The sequence below is a fragment of the Oncorhynchus tshawytscha genome, unplaced genomic scaffold, assembly GCF_018296145.1.
Source record: "Oncorhynchus tshawytscha isolate Ot180627B unplaced genomic scaffold, Otsh_v2.0 Un_contig_16624_pilon_pilon, whole genome shotgun sequence".
NCBI classification, from domain to species: domain Eukaryota; kingdom Metazoa; phylum Chordata; class Actinopteri; order Salmoniformes; family Salmonidae; genus Oncorhynchus; species Oncorhynchus tshawytscha.
In genome coordinates this window covers 10,001-26,155 of record NW_024608949.1, presented here as the reverse complement: position 1 = coordinate 26,155, position 16,155 = coordinate 10,001, and the positions used below count along the sequence as shown (strand labels likewise).

Sequence of the window (16,155 nt, the reverse complement as noted above, 5' to 3'; positions counted from 1 at the left end):
GGCACGTCTCTCTCCCTCCCTGCTAGAGGCACGTCTCTCTCCCTCCCTGCTAGAGGCACGTCTCTCTCTCTCCCTGCTAGAGGCACGTCTCTCTCTCCCCTGCTAGAGGCACCTCTCTCTCCCCTCCCTGCTAGAGGCACGTCTCTCTCCCTCCCTGCTAGAGGCACGTCTCTCTCCCTCCCTGCTAGAGGCACCTCTCTCTCCCTCCCTGCTAGAGGCACCTCTCTCTCCCTCCCTGCTAGAGGCACGTCTCTCTCCCTCCCTGCTAGAGGCACCTCTCTCTCTCCCTCCCTGCTAGAGGCACCTCTCTCTCTCCCTCCCTGCTAGAGGCACGTCTCTCTCCCTCCCTGCTAGAGGCACGTCTCTCTCTCCCTCCCTGCTAGAGGCACCTCTCTCTCTCCTCCCTGCTAGAGGCACCTCTCTCCCTCCCTGCTAGAGGCACCTCTCTCTCCCTCCCTGCTAGAGGCACCTCTCTCCCCTCCCTGCTAGAGGCACCTCTCTCTCCCTCCCTGCTAGAGGCACGTCTCTCTCCCTCCCTGCTAGAGGCACGTCTCTCTCTCCCTCCCTGCTAGAGGCACCTCTCTCTCCCCTCCCTGCTAGAGGCACCTCTCTCTCCCTCCCTGCTAGAGGCACCTCTCTCTCTCTCCCTCCCTGCTAGAGGCACGTCTCTCTCCCTCCCTGCTAGAGGCACGTCTCTCTCCCTCCCTGCTAGAGGCACCTCTCTCTCTCCCTCCCTGCTAGAGGCACGTCTCTCTCCCTCCCTGCTAGAGGCACGTCTCTCTCCCTCCCTGCTAGAGGCACCTCTCTCTCTCCTCCCTGCTAGAGGCACGTCTCTCTCTCCCTCCCTGCTAGAGGCACGTCTCTCTCCCTCCCTGCTAGAGGCACGTCTCTCTCCTCCCTGCTAGAGGCACGTCTCTCTCTCTCCTCCCTGCTAGAGGCACGTCTCTCTCTCCCTCCCTGCTAGAGGCACGTCTCTCTCCCTCCCTGCTAGAGGCACGTCTCTCTCTCTCCCTCCCTGCTAGAGGCACGTCTCTCCCTCCCTGCTAGAGGCACGTCTCTCTCTCCCTCCCTGCTAGAGGCACGTCTCTCTCTCCCTCCCTGCTAGAGGCACGTCTCTCTCCTCCCTGCTAGAGGCACGTCTCTCTCCCTCCCTGCTAGAGGCACGTCTCTCTCCCTCCCTGCTAGAGGCACCTCTCTCTCTCCCTCCCTGCTAGAGGCACGTCTCTCTCCCTCCCTGCTAGAGGCACGTCTCTCTCCCTCCCTGCTAGAGGCACGTCTCTCTCTCTCCCTCCCTGCTAGAGGCACGTCTCTCTCTCCCTCCCTGCTAGAGGCACGTCTCTCTCCCTCCCTGCTAGAGGCACGTCTCTCTCTCTCCTCCCTGCTAGAGGCACGTCTCTCTCCTCCTGCTAGAGGCACGTCTCTCTCTCTCCTCCCTGCTAGAGGCACGTCTCTCTCTCCCTCCCTGCTAGAGGCACGTCTCTCTCCCTCCCTGCTAGAGGCACGTCTCTCTCCCTCCCTGCTAGAGGCACGTCTCTCTCCCTCCCTGCTAGAGGCACCTCTCTCTCCCCTCCCTGCTAGAGGCACCTCTCTCTCTCCCTCCCTGCTAGAGGCACGTCTCTCTCCTCCCTGCTAGAGGCACGTCTCTCTCCCTCCCTGCTAGAGGCACGTCTCTCTCTCTCCTCCCTGCTAGAGGCACGTCTCTCTCCCTCCCTGCTAGAGGCACGTCTCTCTCTCTCCCTCCCTGCTAGAGGCACGTCTCTCTCTCTCCCTCCCTGCTAGAGGCACGTCTCTCTCTCCCTCCCTGCTAGAGGCACGTCTCTCTCCCTCCCTGCTAGAGGCACGTCTCTCTCCCTCCCTGCTAGAGGCACGTCTCTCTCCCTCCCTGCTAGAGGCACCTCTCTCTCCCTCCTGCTAGAGGCACGTCTCTCTCCCTCCCTGCTAGAGGCACGTCTCTCTCCCTCCTGCTAGAGGCACGTCTCTCTCTCCTCCCTGCTAGAGGCACGTCTCTCTCTCCCTCCTGCTAGAGGCACGTCTCTCTCTCTCCCTCCCTGCTAGAGGCACGTCTCTCTCTCTCCCTCCCTGCTAGAGGCACGTCTCTCTCTCTCCCTCCCTGCTAGAGGCACGTCTCTCTCTCTCCCTCCCTGCTAGAGGCACGTCTCTCTCTCTCCCTCCCTGCTAGAGGCACGTCTCTCTCTCCCTCCCTGCTAGAGGCACGTCTCTCTCCCCTCCCTGCTAGAGGCACGTCTCTCTCCCTCCCTGCTAGAGGCACGTCTCTCTCCCTCCCTGCTAGAGGCACGTCTCTCTCCCTCCCTGCTAGAGGCACGTCTCTCTCCCTCCCTGCTAGAGGCACGTCTCTCCTCCCTGCTAGAGGCACGTCTCTCTCCCTCCTCTCACACTTCATCGTCTTCGATGAATAAAGTAGTTTAAAAAATATGACTTTTCTTTTTTTTTCTCACTCAGATCGGGTCTGGATCCAACCATGTCGATATGGAACGGGTCTAGTTGTCCTCAGTCTCTATATTAAACAGAATAATTGATGCACTTCGGGTCCGGGTGGGACAGCCCCAGGTCCAGTTCGGAACAGGTCCAACTTTTTGAACCCGTGAAGACCTCTAATCTGAGGGGCTGTGATTGGCTAGATGCTTCTTCACTCTCTGGCATCACCATGGTGATGAGGGGCTCTGATTGGCTAGTTGCCTCTTTGCTCTCTGGTGTCCCAATTGTGACGAGGGCGGGGCCTGGGCAACGCGGCTTTGGAAGAGGGTCAGTTGATCGAGCAGTGGGAGGGGCATGTCTCTGATGACCAATGGAAGGTCTTCATGGAGCAGAGGGTAGATGACCACACTGAGGGCCGGACGCTCCACAGAGAACCTAGAGGAAGGAGAGGGCTTCATTATATAGAACAACCCTCATATAGAACTACCCTCAAATAGAACTATCAGTATATATAACTATCATCAAATATTTTTATTTTATTTTTATTTCACCTTTATTTAACCAGGTAGGCTAGTTGAGAACAAGTTCTCATTTGCAACTGCGACCTGGCCAAGATAAAGCATAGCAGTGTGAGCAGACAACACAGAGTTACACATGGAATAAACAATTAACAAGTCAATAACACAGTAGAAAACAAAGGGGGAGTCTATATACAATGTGTGCAAAAGGCATGAGGAGGTAGGCGAATAATTACAATTTTGCAGATTAACACTGGAGTGATAAATGATCAGATGGTCATGTACAGGTAGAGATATTGGTGTGCAAAAGAGCAGAAAAGTAAATAAATAAAAACAGTATGGGGATGAGGTAGGTAAAAATGGGTGGGCTATTTACCAATAGACTATGTACAGCAGCAGCGATCGGTTAGCTGCTCAGATAGCTGATGTTTGAAGTTGGTGAGGGAGATAAGTCTCCAAATAGAACTATCATTATATAGAACTACCCTCAAATAGAACTATAATTATATATAACTATCATCAAATAGAACCACCCTCATATAGAACCACCCTCATATAGAACCACCCTCATATAGAACCACCCTCATATAGAACCACCCTCATATAGAACCACCCTCATATAGAACCACCCTCATATAGAACCACCCTCATATAGAACCACCCTCATATAGAACCACCCTCATATAGAACCACCCTCATATAGAACCACCCTCATATAGAACCACCCTCATATAGAACCACCCTCATATAGAACCACCCTCATATAGAACCACCCTCATATAGAACCACCCTCATATAGAACCACCCTCATATTGAACTACCCTCATATTGAACTACCCTCATATTGAACTACCCTCATATAGAACTATCCTCATATAGAACTACATAGAACTATCATTATATAGAACTACCATTATATTATCATTATATAGAACTATCATCATATAATTATTATATCGAACTCTCCTCATATAGACCTATCATTATATAGAACTATCCTCATATAGAACTATCATTATATAGAACTATAATTATATAGAATTATCCTCATATAGAACTATCATTATATAGAACTATCATTAAAAATAACTATCATTATATATAACTATCATTATATAGAATGATCCTCATATAGAACTATCATTATATAGAACTATCCTCATATAGAAATATCATCATATACACCTATCCTCATATAGAACTATCAGTATATATAACTATCAGTATATAGAACTATCAGTATATAGAACAACCCTCATATATAACTATCATTAAAAAGAACTATCATTATATAGAACAATACTCATATAGGACTATCCTCATATAGAACTAACCTCATATAGAACTATCAGTATATAGAACTATCATTATATAGAACTATCAGTATATATACCTATCCTCATATAGAACCTTCAGTATATAGAACTATCAGTATATAGAACTATCATCATAGATAACTATCATCATATAGAACTATCATCATAGATAACTATCCTCATATAGAACCTTCAGTATATAGAACTATCAGTATATAGAACTATCAGTATATAGAACTATCATCATAGATAACTATCATCATATAGAACTATCATCATAGATAACTATCCTCATATAGAACCTTCAGTATATAGAACTATCAGTATATAGAACTATCATCATAGATAACTATCATCATATAGAACTATCATCATAGATAACTATCATCATAGATAACTATCATCATAGATAACTATCATCATAGATAACTATCATCATAGATAACTATCATCATAGATAACTATCATCATATAGAACTATCATCATAGATAACTATCATCATAGATAACTATCATCATATAGAACTATCATCATAGATAACTATCATCATAGATAACTATCATCATATAGAACTATCATCATAGATAACTATCATCATAGATAACTATCCTCATATAGAACTTTCAGTATATATAACTATCAGTATATAGAACTATCATCATAGAGAACTATCATCATATAGACCTATCCTTACATAATATTAAGAATAAGAATATTAAGAATAAGAATATTATATAGAACTATCAGTATATTATCATTATATAGAACTATCATTAAAAATAACTATCATTATATAGAATTATCCTCATATAGAACTATTATATATAACTATCAGTATATAGAACTATCATTATATAGTACTATCAGTATATACACCTATCCTCATAAAGAACTATCCTCATATAGAACTATCATTATATAGAACTATCCTCCTATAGAACTATCCTCACATAGAGAACCACCATCATAGAGAACTACCATCATAGAGAACTAACATTATATTATCCTCATATAGAACTATCATTATATAGAACTATCATGATATCATTATATAGAATTATCCTCATATAGAACTATCATTATATAGAACTATCCTCATAGACAACTATCCTCATATAGAACTATCCTCATAGAGAACTATCCTCATATAGAACTATCATCATATAGAAATAACATTATATTATCCTCATATAGAACTATCATTATATAGAACTATCATGATATCATTATATAGAATTATCCTCATATAGAACTATCATTATATAGAACTATCCTCATATAGAGCTATCAGTATATAGAACTCTCAGTATTAAAGCACTATCATTACATAGAGCTATCCTCATATAGAGCTATCCTCATATAGAACTATCCTCATATAGAGCTATCATTACATAGTACTATCCTGATATAGAACTATCAGTATATAGAACTATCATTACATAGAACTATCCTCATATAGAACTATCCTCATATAGAACTATCATTACATAGTACTATCCTCATATAGAACTATCCTCATATAGAGCTATCATTACATAGTACTATCCTGATATAGAACTATCAGTATATAGAACTCAAAGTATTAAAGCACTATCATTACATAGAGCTATCCTCATATAGAGCTATCCTCATATAGAACTATCATTACATAGTACTATCCTGATATAGAACTATCAGTATATAGAACTATCATTACATAGAACTATCATTATATAGAACTATCCTGATATAGAAGTATCCTCATATAGAAAAATCTTCACATTGCACTATCATTATGTAGAACTATCGTCATATAGAACTATCATTACATAGAACTGTCATTATATAATCATTATAGAATTATCCTCATATAGAACTATCATTTAGAAAAATCCTCATATAGAACTATCATTATATAATCATTATATAGAACTATCCTCAGAGAACTCTCCTCATATTGAACTATCATTATATAGAACTATCCTCATATAATCCTTACATAGAACTATCGGTATATAGAACTATCCTCATATGATGAACTCTCCTCATATGATGAACTCTCCTCATATGATGAACTCTCCTCATATGATGAACTACCCTCATATAGAACTACCCTCATATAGAACTATCCTCATATAGAACTATCCTCATATAGAACTATCCTCATATAGAACTATCCTCATATAGAACTATCCTCATATAGAACTATCCTCATATAGAACTATCCTCATATAGAACTATCCTCATATAGAACTATCCTCATATAGAACTATCCTCATATAGAACTATCCTCATATAGAACTATCCTCATATAGAACTATCCTCATATAATCATTATATAGAACTATCCTCATCTAGAACTATCAGTATATAGAACTATCATTGTATAGAGCTATCCTTATATAGAACTATCAGTATATAGAACTATCATTGTATAGAACTATCATTGTATAGAGCTATCCTTATATAGAACTATCCGTATATAGAACTATCAGTATATAGAACTATCATTGTATAGAGCTATCCTTATATAGAACTATCAGTATATAGAACTATCCTTATATAGAACTATCAGTATATAGAACTATCATTGTATAGAGCTATCCTTATATAGAACTATCAGTATATAGAACTATCATTGTATAGAACTATCATTGTATAGAGCTATCCTTATATAGAACTATCATTGTATAGAACTATCCTTATATAGAACTATCATTGTATAGAACTATCATTGTATAGAACTATCATTGTATAGAACTATCATTGTATAGAACTATCATTGTATAGAACTATCATTGTATAGAACTATCATTATATAGAACTATCATTATATAGAACTATCCTACCATTGATCTCATCCTTTTCTGTTGAGAGAACTTGACAGGCAGACTCCCCACCGGTCAGACAGAGAGACAGACAGACTCCCCACCGGCCAGACAGAGAGACAGACAGACTCCCCACCGGTCGGACAGAGAGAGAGACAGACAGACTCCCCACCGGTCAGACAGAGAGACAGACAGACTCCCCACCGGTCAGACAGAGAGACAGACAGACTCCCCACCGGTCAGACAGAGAGACAGACAGACTCCCCACCGGTCAGACAGAGAGACAGACAGACTCCCCACCGGCCAGACAGAGAGACAGACAGACTCCCCACCGGCCGGACAGAGAGAGAGACAGACAGACTCCCCACCGGTCAGACAGAGAGACAGACAGACTCCCCACTAGTCAGACAGAGAGACAGACAGACTCCCCACCGGTCAGACAGAGAGACAGACAGACTCCCCACCGGTCAGACAGAGAGACAGACAGACTCCCCACTAGTCAGACAGAGAGACAGACTCCCTACCAGTCAGAGACAGACTCCCGGCCAGACAGAGAGACAGACTCACCGGTCAGACAGAGAGACAGACTCACCGGTCAGACAGAGAGACAGACTCACCGGTCAGACAGAGAGACAGACTCACCGGTCAGACAGAGAGACAGACTCACCGGTCAGACAGAGAGACAGACTCCCGGTCAGACAGAGAGACAGACTCCCGGTCAGACAGAGACAGACTCCCGGTCAGACAGAGAGACAGACTCCCGGGTCAGACAGAGAGACAGACTCCCGGTCAGACAGAGAGACAGACTCCCCGGTCAGACAGAGAGACAGACTCACCGGTCAGACAGAGAGACAGACTCCCCAGTCAGACAGAGAGACAGACTCCCCAGTCAGACAGAGAGACAGACTCCCCACCGGTCAGACAGAGAGACAGACTCCCCACCGGTCAGACAGAGAGACAGACTCCCCACCGGTCAGACAGAGAGACAGACTCCCCACCGGTCAGACAGAGAGACAGACTCCCCACCGGTCAGACAGAGAGACAGACTCACCGGTCAGACAGAGAGACAGACTCACCGGTCAGACAGAGAGACAGACTCACCGGTCAGACAGAGAGACAGACTCCCGGTCAGACAGAGAGACAGACTCCCCACCGGTCAGACAGAGAGACAGACTCCCCACCGGTCAGACAGAGAGACAGACTCCCCACCGGTCAGACAGAGAGACAGACTCCCCACCGGTCAGACAGAGAGACAGACTCCCCACCGGTCAGACAGAGAGACAGACTCCCCACCGGTCAGACAGAGAGACAGACTCCCCACCGGTCAGACAGAGAGACAGACTCACCGGTCAGACAGAGAGACAGACTCACCGGTCAGACAGAGAGACAGACTCACCGGTCAGACAGAGAGACAGACTCACCGGTCAGACAGAGAGACAGACTCACCGGTCAGACAGAGAGACAGACTCACCGGTCAGACAGAGAGACAGACTCACCGGTCAGACAGAGAGACAGACTCACCGGTCAGACAGAGAGACAGACTCACCGGTCAGACAGAGAGACAGACTCACCGGTCAGACAGAGAGACAGACTCACCGGTCAGACAGAGAGACAGACTCACCGGTCAGACAGAGAGACAGACTCACCGGTCAGACAGAGAGACAGACTCCCCGGTCAGACAGAGAGACAGACTCACCGGTCAGACAGAGAGACAGACTCACCGGTCAGACAGAGAGACAGACTCCCACCGGTCAGACAGAGAGACAGACTCCCCACCGGTCAGACAGAGAGACAGACTCACCGGTCAGACAGAGAGACAGACTCCCACCGGTCAGACAGAGAGACAGACTCCCCACCGGTCAGACAGAGAGACAGACTCCCCACCGGTCAGACAGAGAGACAGACTCACCGGTCAGACAGAGAGACAGACTCACCGGTCAGACAGAGAGACAGACTCACCGGTCAGACAGAGAGACAGACTCACCGGTCAGACAGAGAGACAGACTCACCGGTCAGACAGAGAGACAGACTCACCGGTCAGACAGAGAGACAGACTCCCGGTCAGACAGAGAGACAGACTCACCGGTCAGACAGAGACAGACTCACCGGTCAGACAGAGAGACAGACTCCCACCGGTCAGACAGAGAGACAGACTCCCCACCGGTCAGACAGAGAGACAGACTCACCGGTCAGACAGAGAGACAGACTCCCCACCGGTCAGACAGAGAGACAGACTCCCCACCGGTCAGACAGAGAGACAGACTCCCCACCGGTCAGACAGAGAGACAGACTCACCGGTCAGACAGAGAGACAGACTCCCCACCGGTCAGACAGAGAGACAGACTCCCCACCGGTCAGACAGAGAGACAGACTCCCCACCGGTCAGACAGAGAGACAGACTCACCGGTCAGACAGAGAGACAGACTCACCGGTCAGACAGAGAGACAGACTCACCGGTCTAGCAGTGTTTTCTGTAGCGTCCGACACGCCACCAGAGTTCCGCCCAAGAACATGTGACACACCATGACGTCACGGCAACACTCCATGAAGGTAACCACGGCAGCGGGGTGGAAGGTTCCGTTCCGCGAGATGAGACAGAGGCGGCGGAGACGAGAACAGCATGACAACGCCTCCCAGAATGCACCGTTACACACCAGGTAGGGCTGCTCCAACCTACCCACACACACATTATATACAGTACCAGTCAAAAGTTGACACACCTACTCATTCCAGTTTCAGTTTTATTTTTTTACTATTTTCTCATTGAAGAATAACAGTGAAGACATCAACACTATGAAATAACACATATGGAGTCATGAAGTAACCAAAAAAGTGTTCAACAAATCAAAAATATATTTTATATTTGAGATTCTTAAAATACCCCCCACCCCCTTTGCCTTGAAGGCAGCGTTGCACACTCTTGGCATTCTCTCAACCAGCTTCATGAGGTAGTCACCTGGAATGCATTTCAGTTAACAGGTTTGCCTTATTAAAAGTTCACGTGGAATTTATTTCCTTCTTAATGCGTTTGAGCCAATCAGTTGTGTTGTGAGGTAGGGGCGGTATATATATATGTTTAAAATGTGTATAATGTATAAAGTATATATATATATAATGTGTATAATGTATATAAATGTGTATAACATATATAATGTGTATAATGTATAAAGTATATATATATATAATGTGTATAATGTATATAAATGTGTATAACATATATAATGTGTATAATGTATATAAATGTGTATAACATATATAATGTGTATAATGTATAAAGTATATATATATATAATGTGTATAATGTATATAAATGTGTATAACATATATAATGTGTATAATGTATAAAGTATATATATATATAATGTGTATAATGTATATAAATGTGTATAACATATATAATGTGTATAATGTATAAAGTATATATATATATAATGTGTATAATGTATATAAATGTGTATAACATATATAATGTGTATAATGTATATAAATGTGTATAACATATATAATGTGTATAATGTATAAAGTATATATATATATAATGTGTATAATGTATATAAATGTGTATAACATATATAATGTGTATAATGTATATAAATGTGTATAACATATATAATGTGTATAATGTATATAAATGTGTATAACATATATACATGTGTAAAATGTATATAAATGTGTATAACATATATACGTGTGTATAATGTATATAAATGTGTATATAATGTGTATAAAGTATATGTATATGTATATATATATATATATAATGCATATAATGTGTATGATGTATATAATGCATGTATATATAAAGTATTTAATGTATAAAATGTTTATAATGTATACATGTACACTACAGTTCAAAAGTTTAGGGTCACTTAGCACTTAGTCCTTTACAACATTAACAATGCCTACACTGTATTTCTGATCAATTTGATGTTATTTTAATGGACAAAAAAAATGTGCTTTTCTGTAGCTGCCAGTTGAGGACTTGTGAGGCGTCTGTTTCTCAAACGAGACACTAATGTACTTGTCCTCTTGCTCAGTTGTGCACCGGGGCCTCCCACTCCTCTTTAATGTGTATAATGTGTATAGCAATTTGTGGCTAATTAAGAACAGAAAGGCCTGTTGATATATAATGTATATAATAGTATATATAATGTACATAATAGTATATATAATGTATATAATGTATAATGTAAATATATAATGTGTATAATGTATATAATGTGTATAATGCGTGTATAATAGTATATATAATGTACATAATAGTATATATAATCTATATAATGTAAATGTAAATATATAATGTGTATAATGTATGTACAATGTGTATAATAGTATATATAATCTATATAATGTATATATAATGTGTATAATAGTATATATAATGTACATAATAGTATATATAATCTATATAATGTAAATGTAAATATATAATGTATATATAATGTGTATAATGTATGTACAATGTGTATAATAGTATATATAATCTATATAATGTATATATAATGTGTATAATAGTATATATAATGTACATAATAGTATATATAATCTATATAATGTAAATGTAAATATATAATGTATATATAATGTGTATAATGTATGTACAATGTGTATAATAGTATATATAATCTATATAATGTATATATAATGTGTATAATAGTATATATAATGTACATAATAGTATATATAATCTATATAATGTAAATGTAAATATATAATGTATATATAATGTGTATAATGTATGTACAATGTGTATAATAGTATATATCATGTATTTAATGTGTAGAAGTTTGTGGCTAATAAAAAACAGCAGTAAAGAACAGAAAGGCCTGTTGATGTATAATATATGTATAATGTATTAGAATATAATGTAAATATAATGTATTAGTATATAATGTAAATATAATGTATAATATATATAATGTCTTAGTATATAATGTATATATAATATATTTGTATATAATGTATAATATATATAATGTATTAGTATATAATGTATATATAATGTATAATATATATAATGTATTAGAATATAATGTAAATATAATGTATTAGTATATAATGTAAATATAATGTATTAGTATATAATGTAAATATAATGTATTAGTATATAATGTAAATATATAATGTAAATATAATGTATTAGTATATAATGTAAATATATAATGTAAATATAATGTGTATATAATGTATTAGTATATAATGTAAATATATAATGTAAATATAATGTATTAGTATATAATGTAAATATATAATGTAAATATAATGTATTAGTATATAATGTAAATATAATGTGTATATAATGTATTAGTATATAATGTAAATATAATGTGTATATAATGTATTAGAATATAATGTAAATATAATGTATTAGTATATAATGTAATTATAATGTATTAGTATATAATGTAAATATAATGTATTAGTATATAATGTAAATATATAATGTAAATATAATGTATTAGTATATAATGTAAATATATAATGTAAATATAATGTATTAGTATATAATGTAAATATATAATGTAAATATAATGTATTAGTATATAATGTAAATATATAATGTAAATATAATGTGTATATAATGTATTAGAATATAATGTAAATATAATGTGTATATAATGTATTAGTATATAATGTAAATATAATGTGTATATAATGTATTAGAATATAATGTAAATATAATGTATTAGTATATAATGTAAATATAATGTATTAGAATATAATGTAAATATAATGTATTAGTATATAATGTATTAGTATATAATGTATTAGTATATAATGTGTATATAATGTATTAGAATATAATGTAAATATAATGTATTAGTATATAATGTAAATATAATGTATTAGTATATAATGTATAATATAATGTATTAGTATATAATGTAAATATAATGTATTAGTATATAATGTAAATATAATGTATTAGTATATAATGTAAATATAATGTATTAGTATATAATGTAAATATATAATGTAAATATAATGTGTATATAATGTATTAGTATATAATGTAAATATAATGTATTAGTATATAATGTAAATATAATGTATAATATATATAATGTAAGTATATAATGTAAATATAATGTGTATATAATGTATTAGTATATAATGTAAATATAATGTGTATATAATGTATTAGTATATAATGTAAATATAATGTGTATATAATGTATTAGTATATAATGTAAATATATAATGTAAATATAATGTGTATATAATAACATATATAATGTGTATAATGTATATAATAGCATATATAATGTGTATAATGTATATATAATGTATATAATAGCATATATAATGTGTATAATGTATATAATAGCATATATAATGTGTATAATGTATATATAATGTATATAATAGCATATATAATGTGTATAATGTATATATAATGTATATAATGTCTATGTATATATAATGTGTAAAATGTATTTTGTGTATAATGAATATAATAGTATATATAATGTATATAAATAATGTATATACTGTGTATATAATGTATATAATGTATAAAACAGTTTGTAGCTAGTAAAGAACAGAAAGGCCTGTTGATGTAAATATATATAATGAATATTATAATATTGTAGTAATATAATATTATAATACTTGGGTGCAGTTCCTCAGTGTGTATGTAGTCTCACCGTAGCTGTGTGAGCTGGGTGCAGTTCCTCAGTGTGTGTATGTAGTCTCACCGTAACTGTGTGAGCTGGGTGCAGTTCCTCAGTGTGTATGTAGTCTCACCGTAGCTGTGTGAGCTGGGTGCAGTTCCTCAGTGTGTATGTAGTCTCACCGTAGCTGTGTGAGCTGGGTGCAGTTCCTCAGTGTGTATGTAGTCTCACCGTAGCTGTGTGAGCTGGGTGCAGTTCCTCAGTGTGTGTGTAGTCTCACCGTAACTGTGTGAGCTGGGTGCAGTTCCTCAGTGTGTATGTAGTCTCACCGTAGCTGTGTGAGCTGGGTGCAGTTCCTCAGTGTGTATGTAGTCTCACCGTAGCTGTGTGAGCTGGGTGCAGTTCCTCAGTGTGTGTATGTAGTCTCACCGTAGCTGTGTGAGCTGGGTGCAGTTCCTCAGTGTGTATGTAGTCTCACCGTAGCTGTGTGAGCTGGGTGCAGTTCCTCAGTGTGTGTATGTAGTCTCACCGTAGCTGTGTGAGCTGGGTGCAGTTCCTCAGTGTGTATGTAGTCTCACCGTAGCTATGTGAGCTGGGTGCAGTTCCTCAGTGTGTATGTAGTCTCACCGTAGCGGTGTGAGCTGGGTGCAGTTCCTCAGTGTGTATGTAGTCTCACCGTAGCTGTGTGAGCTGGGTGCAGTTCCTCAGTGTGTAAGTAGTCTCACCGTAGCTGTGTGAGCTGGGTGCAGTTCCTCAGTGTGTATATAGTCTCACCGTAGCTGTGTGAGCTGGGTGCAGTTCCTCAGTGTGTATGTAGTCTCACCGTAGCTGTGTGAGCTGGGTGCAGTTCCTCAGTGTGTCCAGCAGGGCGGCGCTGTAGTTCCAGGTCTTTAAGGACCCCAGGTTGGCCAGAGATAATGCCTGAAGGTCCCGGCAGTGCTCAGCCACCTGTACCAGCCCAGTCCCCTTCAGGACCCCCGGCAGCCCCGCCAGCGTCAGCCTCCGCAGCCCCCGGAACCCCGGAGAGCCGCAACGTGCGCGTCCCCCACCCCCGCGAGCGTTCACACACGTCCTCTGATCCACACACACCCTGGCACAGGGCTCAAGACGCGGCAGGGCAGAGATGAAGCCTGGTCCTGTTATCTCCAGAACCTCCAGACAGGGGCAGCCGGCCAGCAGGGTACCCAGCCCAGAGGTGCCCTCCCTGGGGAGAGAGTCCCCGGAGCCTGGCCTGTAGGTCTGGAGCCCCACGCGGGACGGCTTCCTCAGTCCCAGCAGCAGAGAGGAGGGGGGGGGAAGGGGACGGTGTGTGTGAACCGTCCGACAGGGCGCACACGGGCAGCGCCAGAGACCGGAGGTGTGTGAGTTTGGACAGGCTGGTACACAGGTGTGTGTTGGCCTCCAGCCCAGGTGTGTGTGCGTTGTCATGGTGATAGTGTGTGTGTAACAGGTTGAGGTGTGACAGATTGGGACAGCAAATAACCAACCGGCTCATCGCCTCGGCAACAAGCTCCTCCTCTCCCCGCGCTCTACTGCACTCTGGATAATTGGAGGTGTGGCCTATACCACTAAGATTCAGGCTGACCAATCGCGTCGAGTCTCTCACTCCAGTGCCAGTCAGCGATTGGATGACAGTTTGTCGTAACGTGGGGCAACGGGAGAAGTTCAAGTGCTTGGGAGCGTTGCTAAGAAGGACCCGTCCTAGCGACGTGGCGTCCAACCAGGAGCGAGGCAACTGCAGGGCTTCCAGGTCGCCATGCTGAACGAGGCTATGGGCCAATGAGGACGCAGCAGGCCAGTGGGCGGGGTTCGGACCAGGAACTGAAACCAGGAAGGAGCGGAGACGCTCCGGAACACGAACACTGAACACAGCGAGGTAGAGGAGGAGTAGAGTCTGGTTCACCTACACACACACATTATAAACACACACACACACATTATAAACACACACACACACATTATAAACACACACACACACATTATAAACACACACACACACATTATAAACACACACACACACACACATTATAAACACACACACATACATTATAAACACACACACATTATAAACACACACACACATTATAAACACACATTATAAACACACACACACACATTATAAACACACACACACACATTATAAACACACACACACATTATAAACACACATTATAAACACACACACACACATTATAAACACACACACATACATTATAAACACACACACATTATAAACACACACACACATTATAAACACACATTATAAACACACATTATAAACACACACACACACATTATAAACACACACACACATTATAAACACACACACATTATAAACACACACACACATTATAAACACACACACATACATTATAAACACACACACACACACACACATTATAAACACACACACATACATTATAAACACACACACATACATTATAAACACACACACACACATTA

General features: G+C 40.3%; 1 protein-coding gene across 1 annotated transcript in view; it reads right to left on the bottom strand.

Annotated features, from left to right (window-relative positions):
* Positions 1–2,308: 2,308 nt before the first annotated feature.
* fbxl18 (F-box and leucine-rich repeat protein 18) overlaps positions 2,309–16,155 on the bottom strand; it is a gene marked incomplete at its 5' end in the record, with an annotated part of 17,120 nt that continues 3,273 nt past the window's right edge. Inside the window, 4 exon segments of the mRNA XM_042313893.1 lie at positions 2,309–2,871; positions 9,533–9,751; positions 14,516–14,986; positions 14,988–15,595. Of these exon segments, the coding sequence (XP_042169827.1) occupies positions 2,661–2,871; positions 9,533–9,751; positions 14,516–14,986; positions 14,988–15,595 (1,509 nt within the window).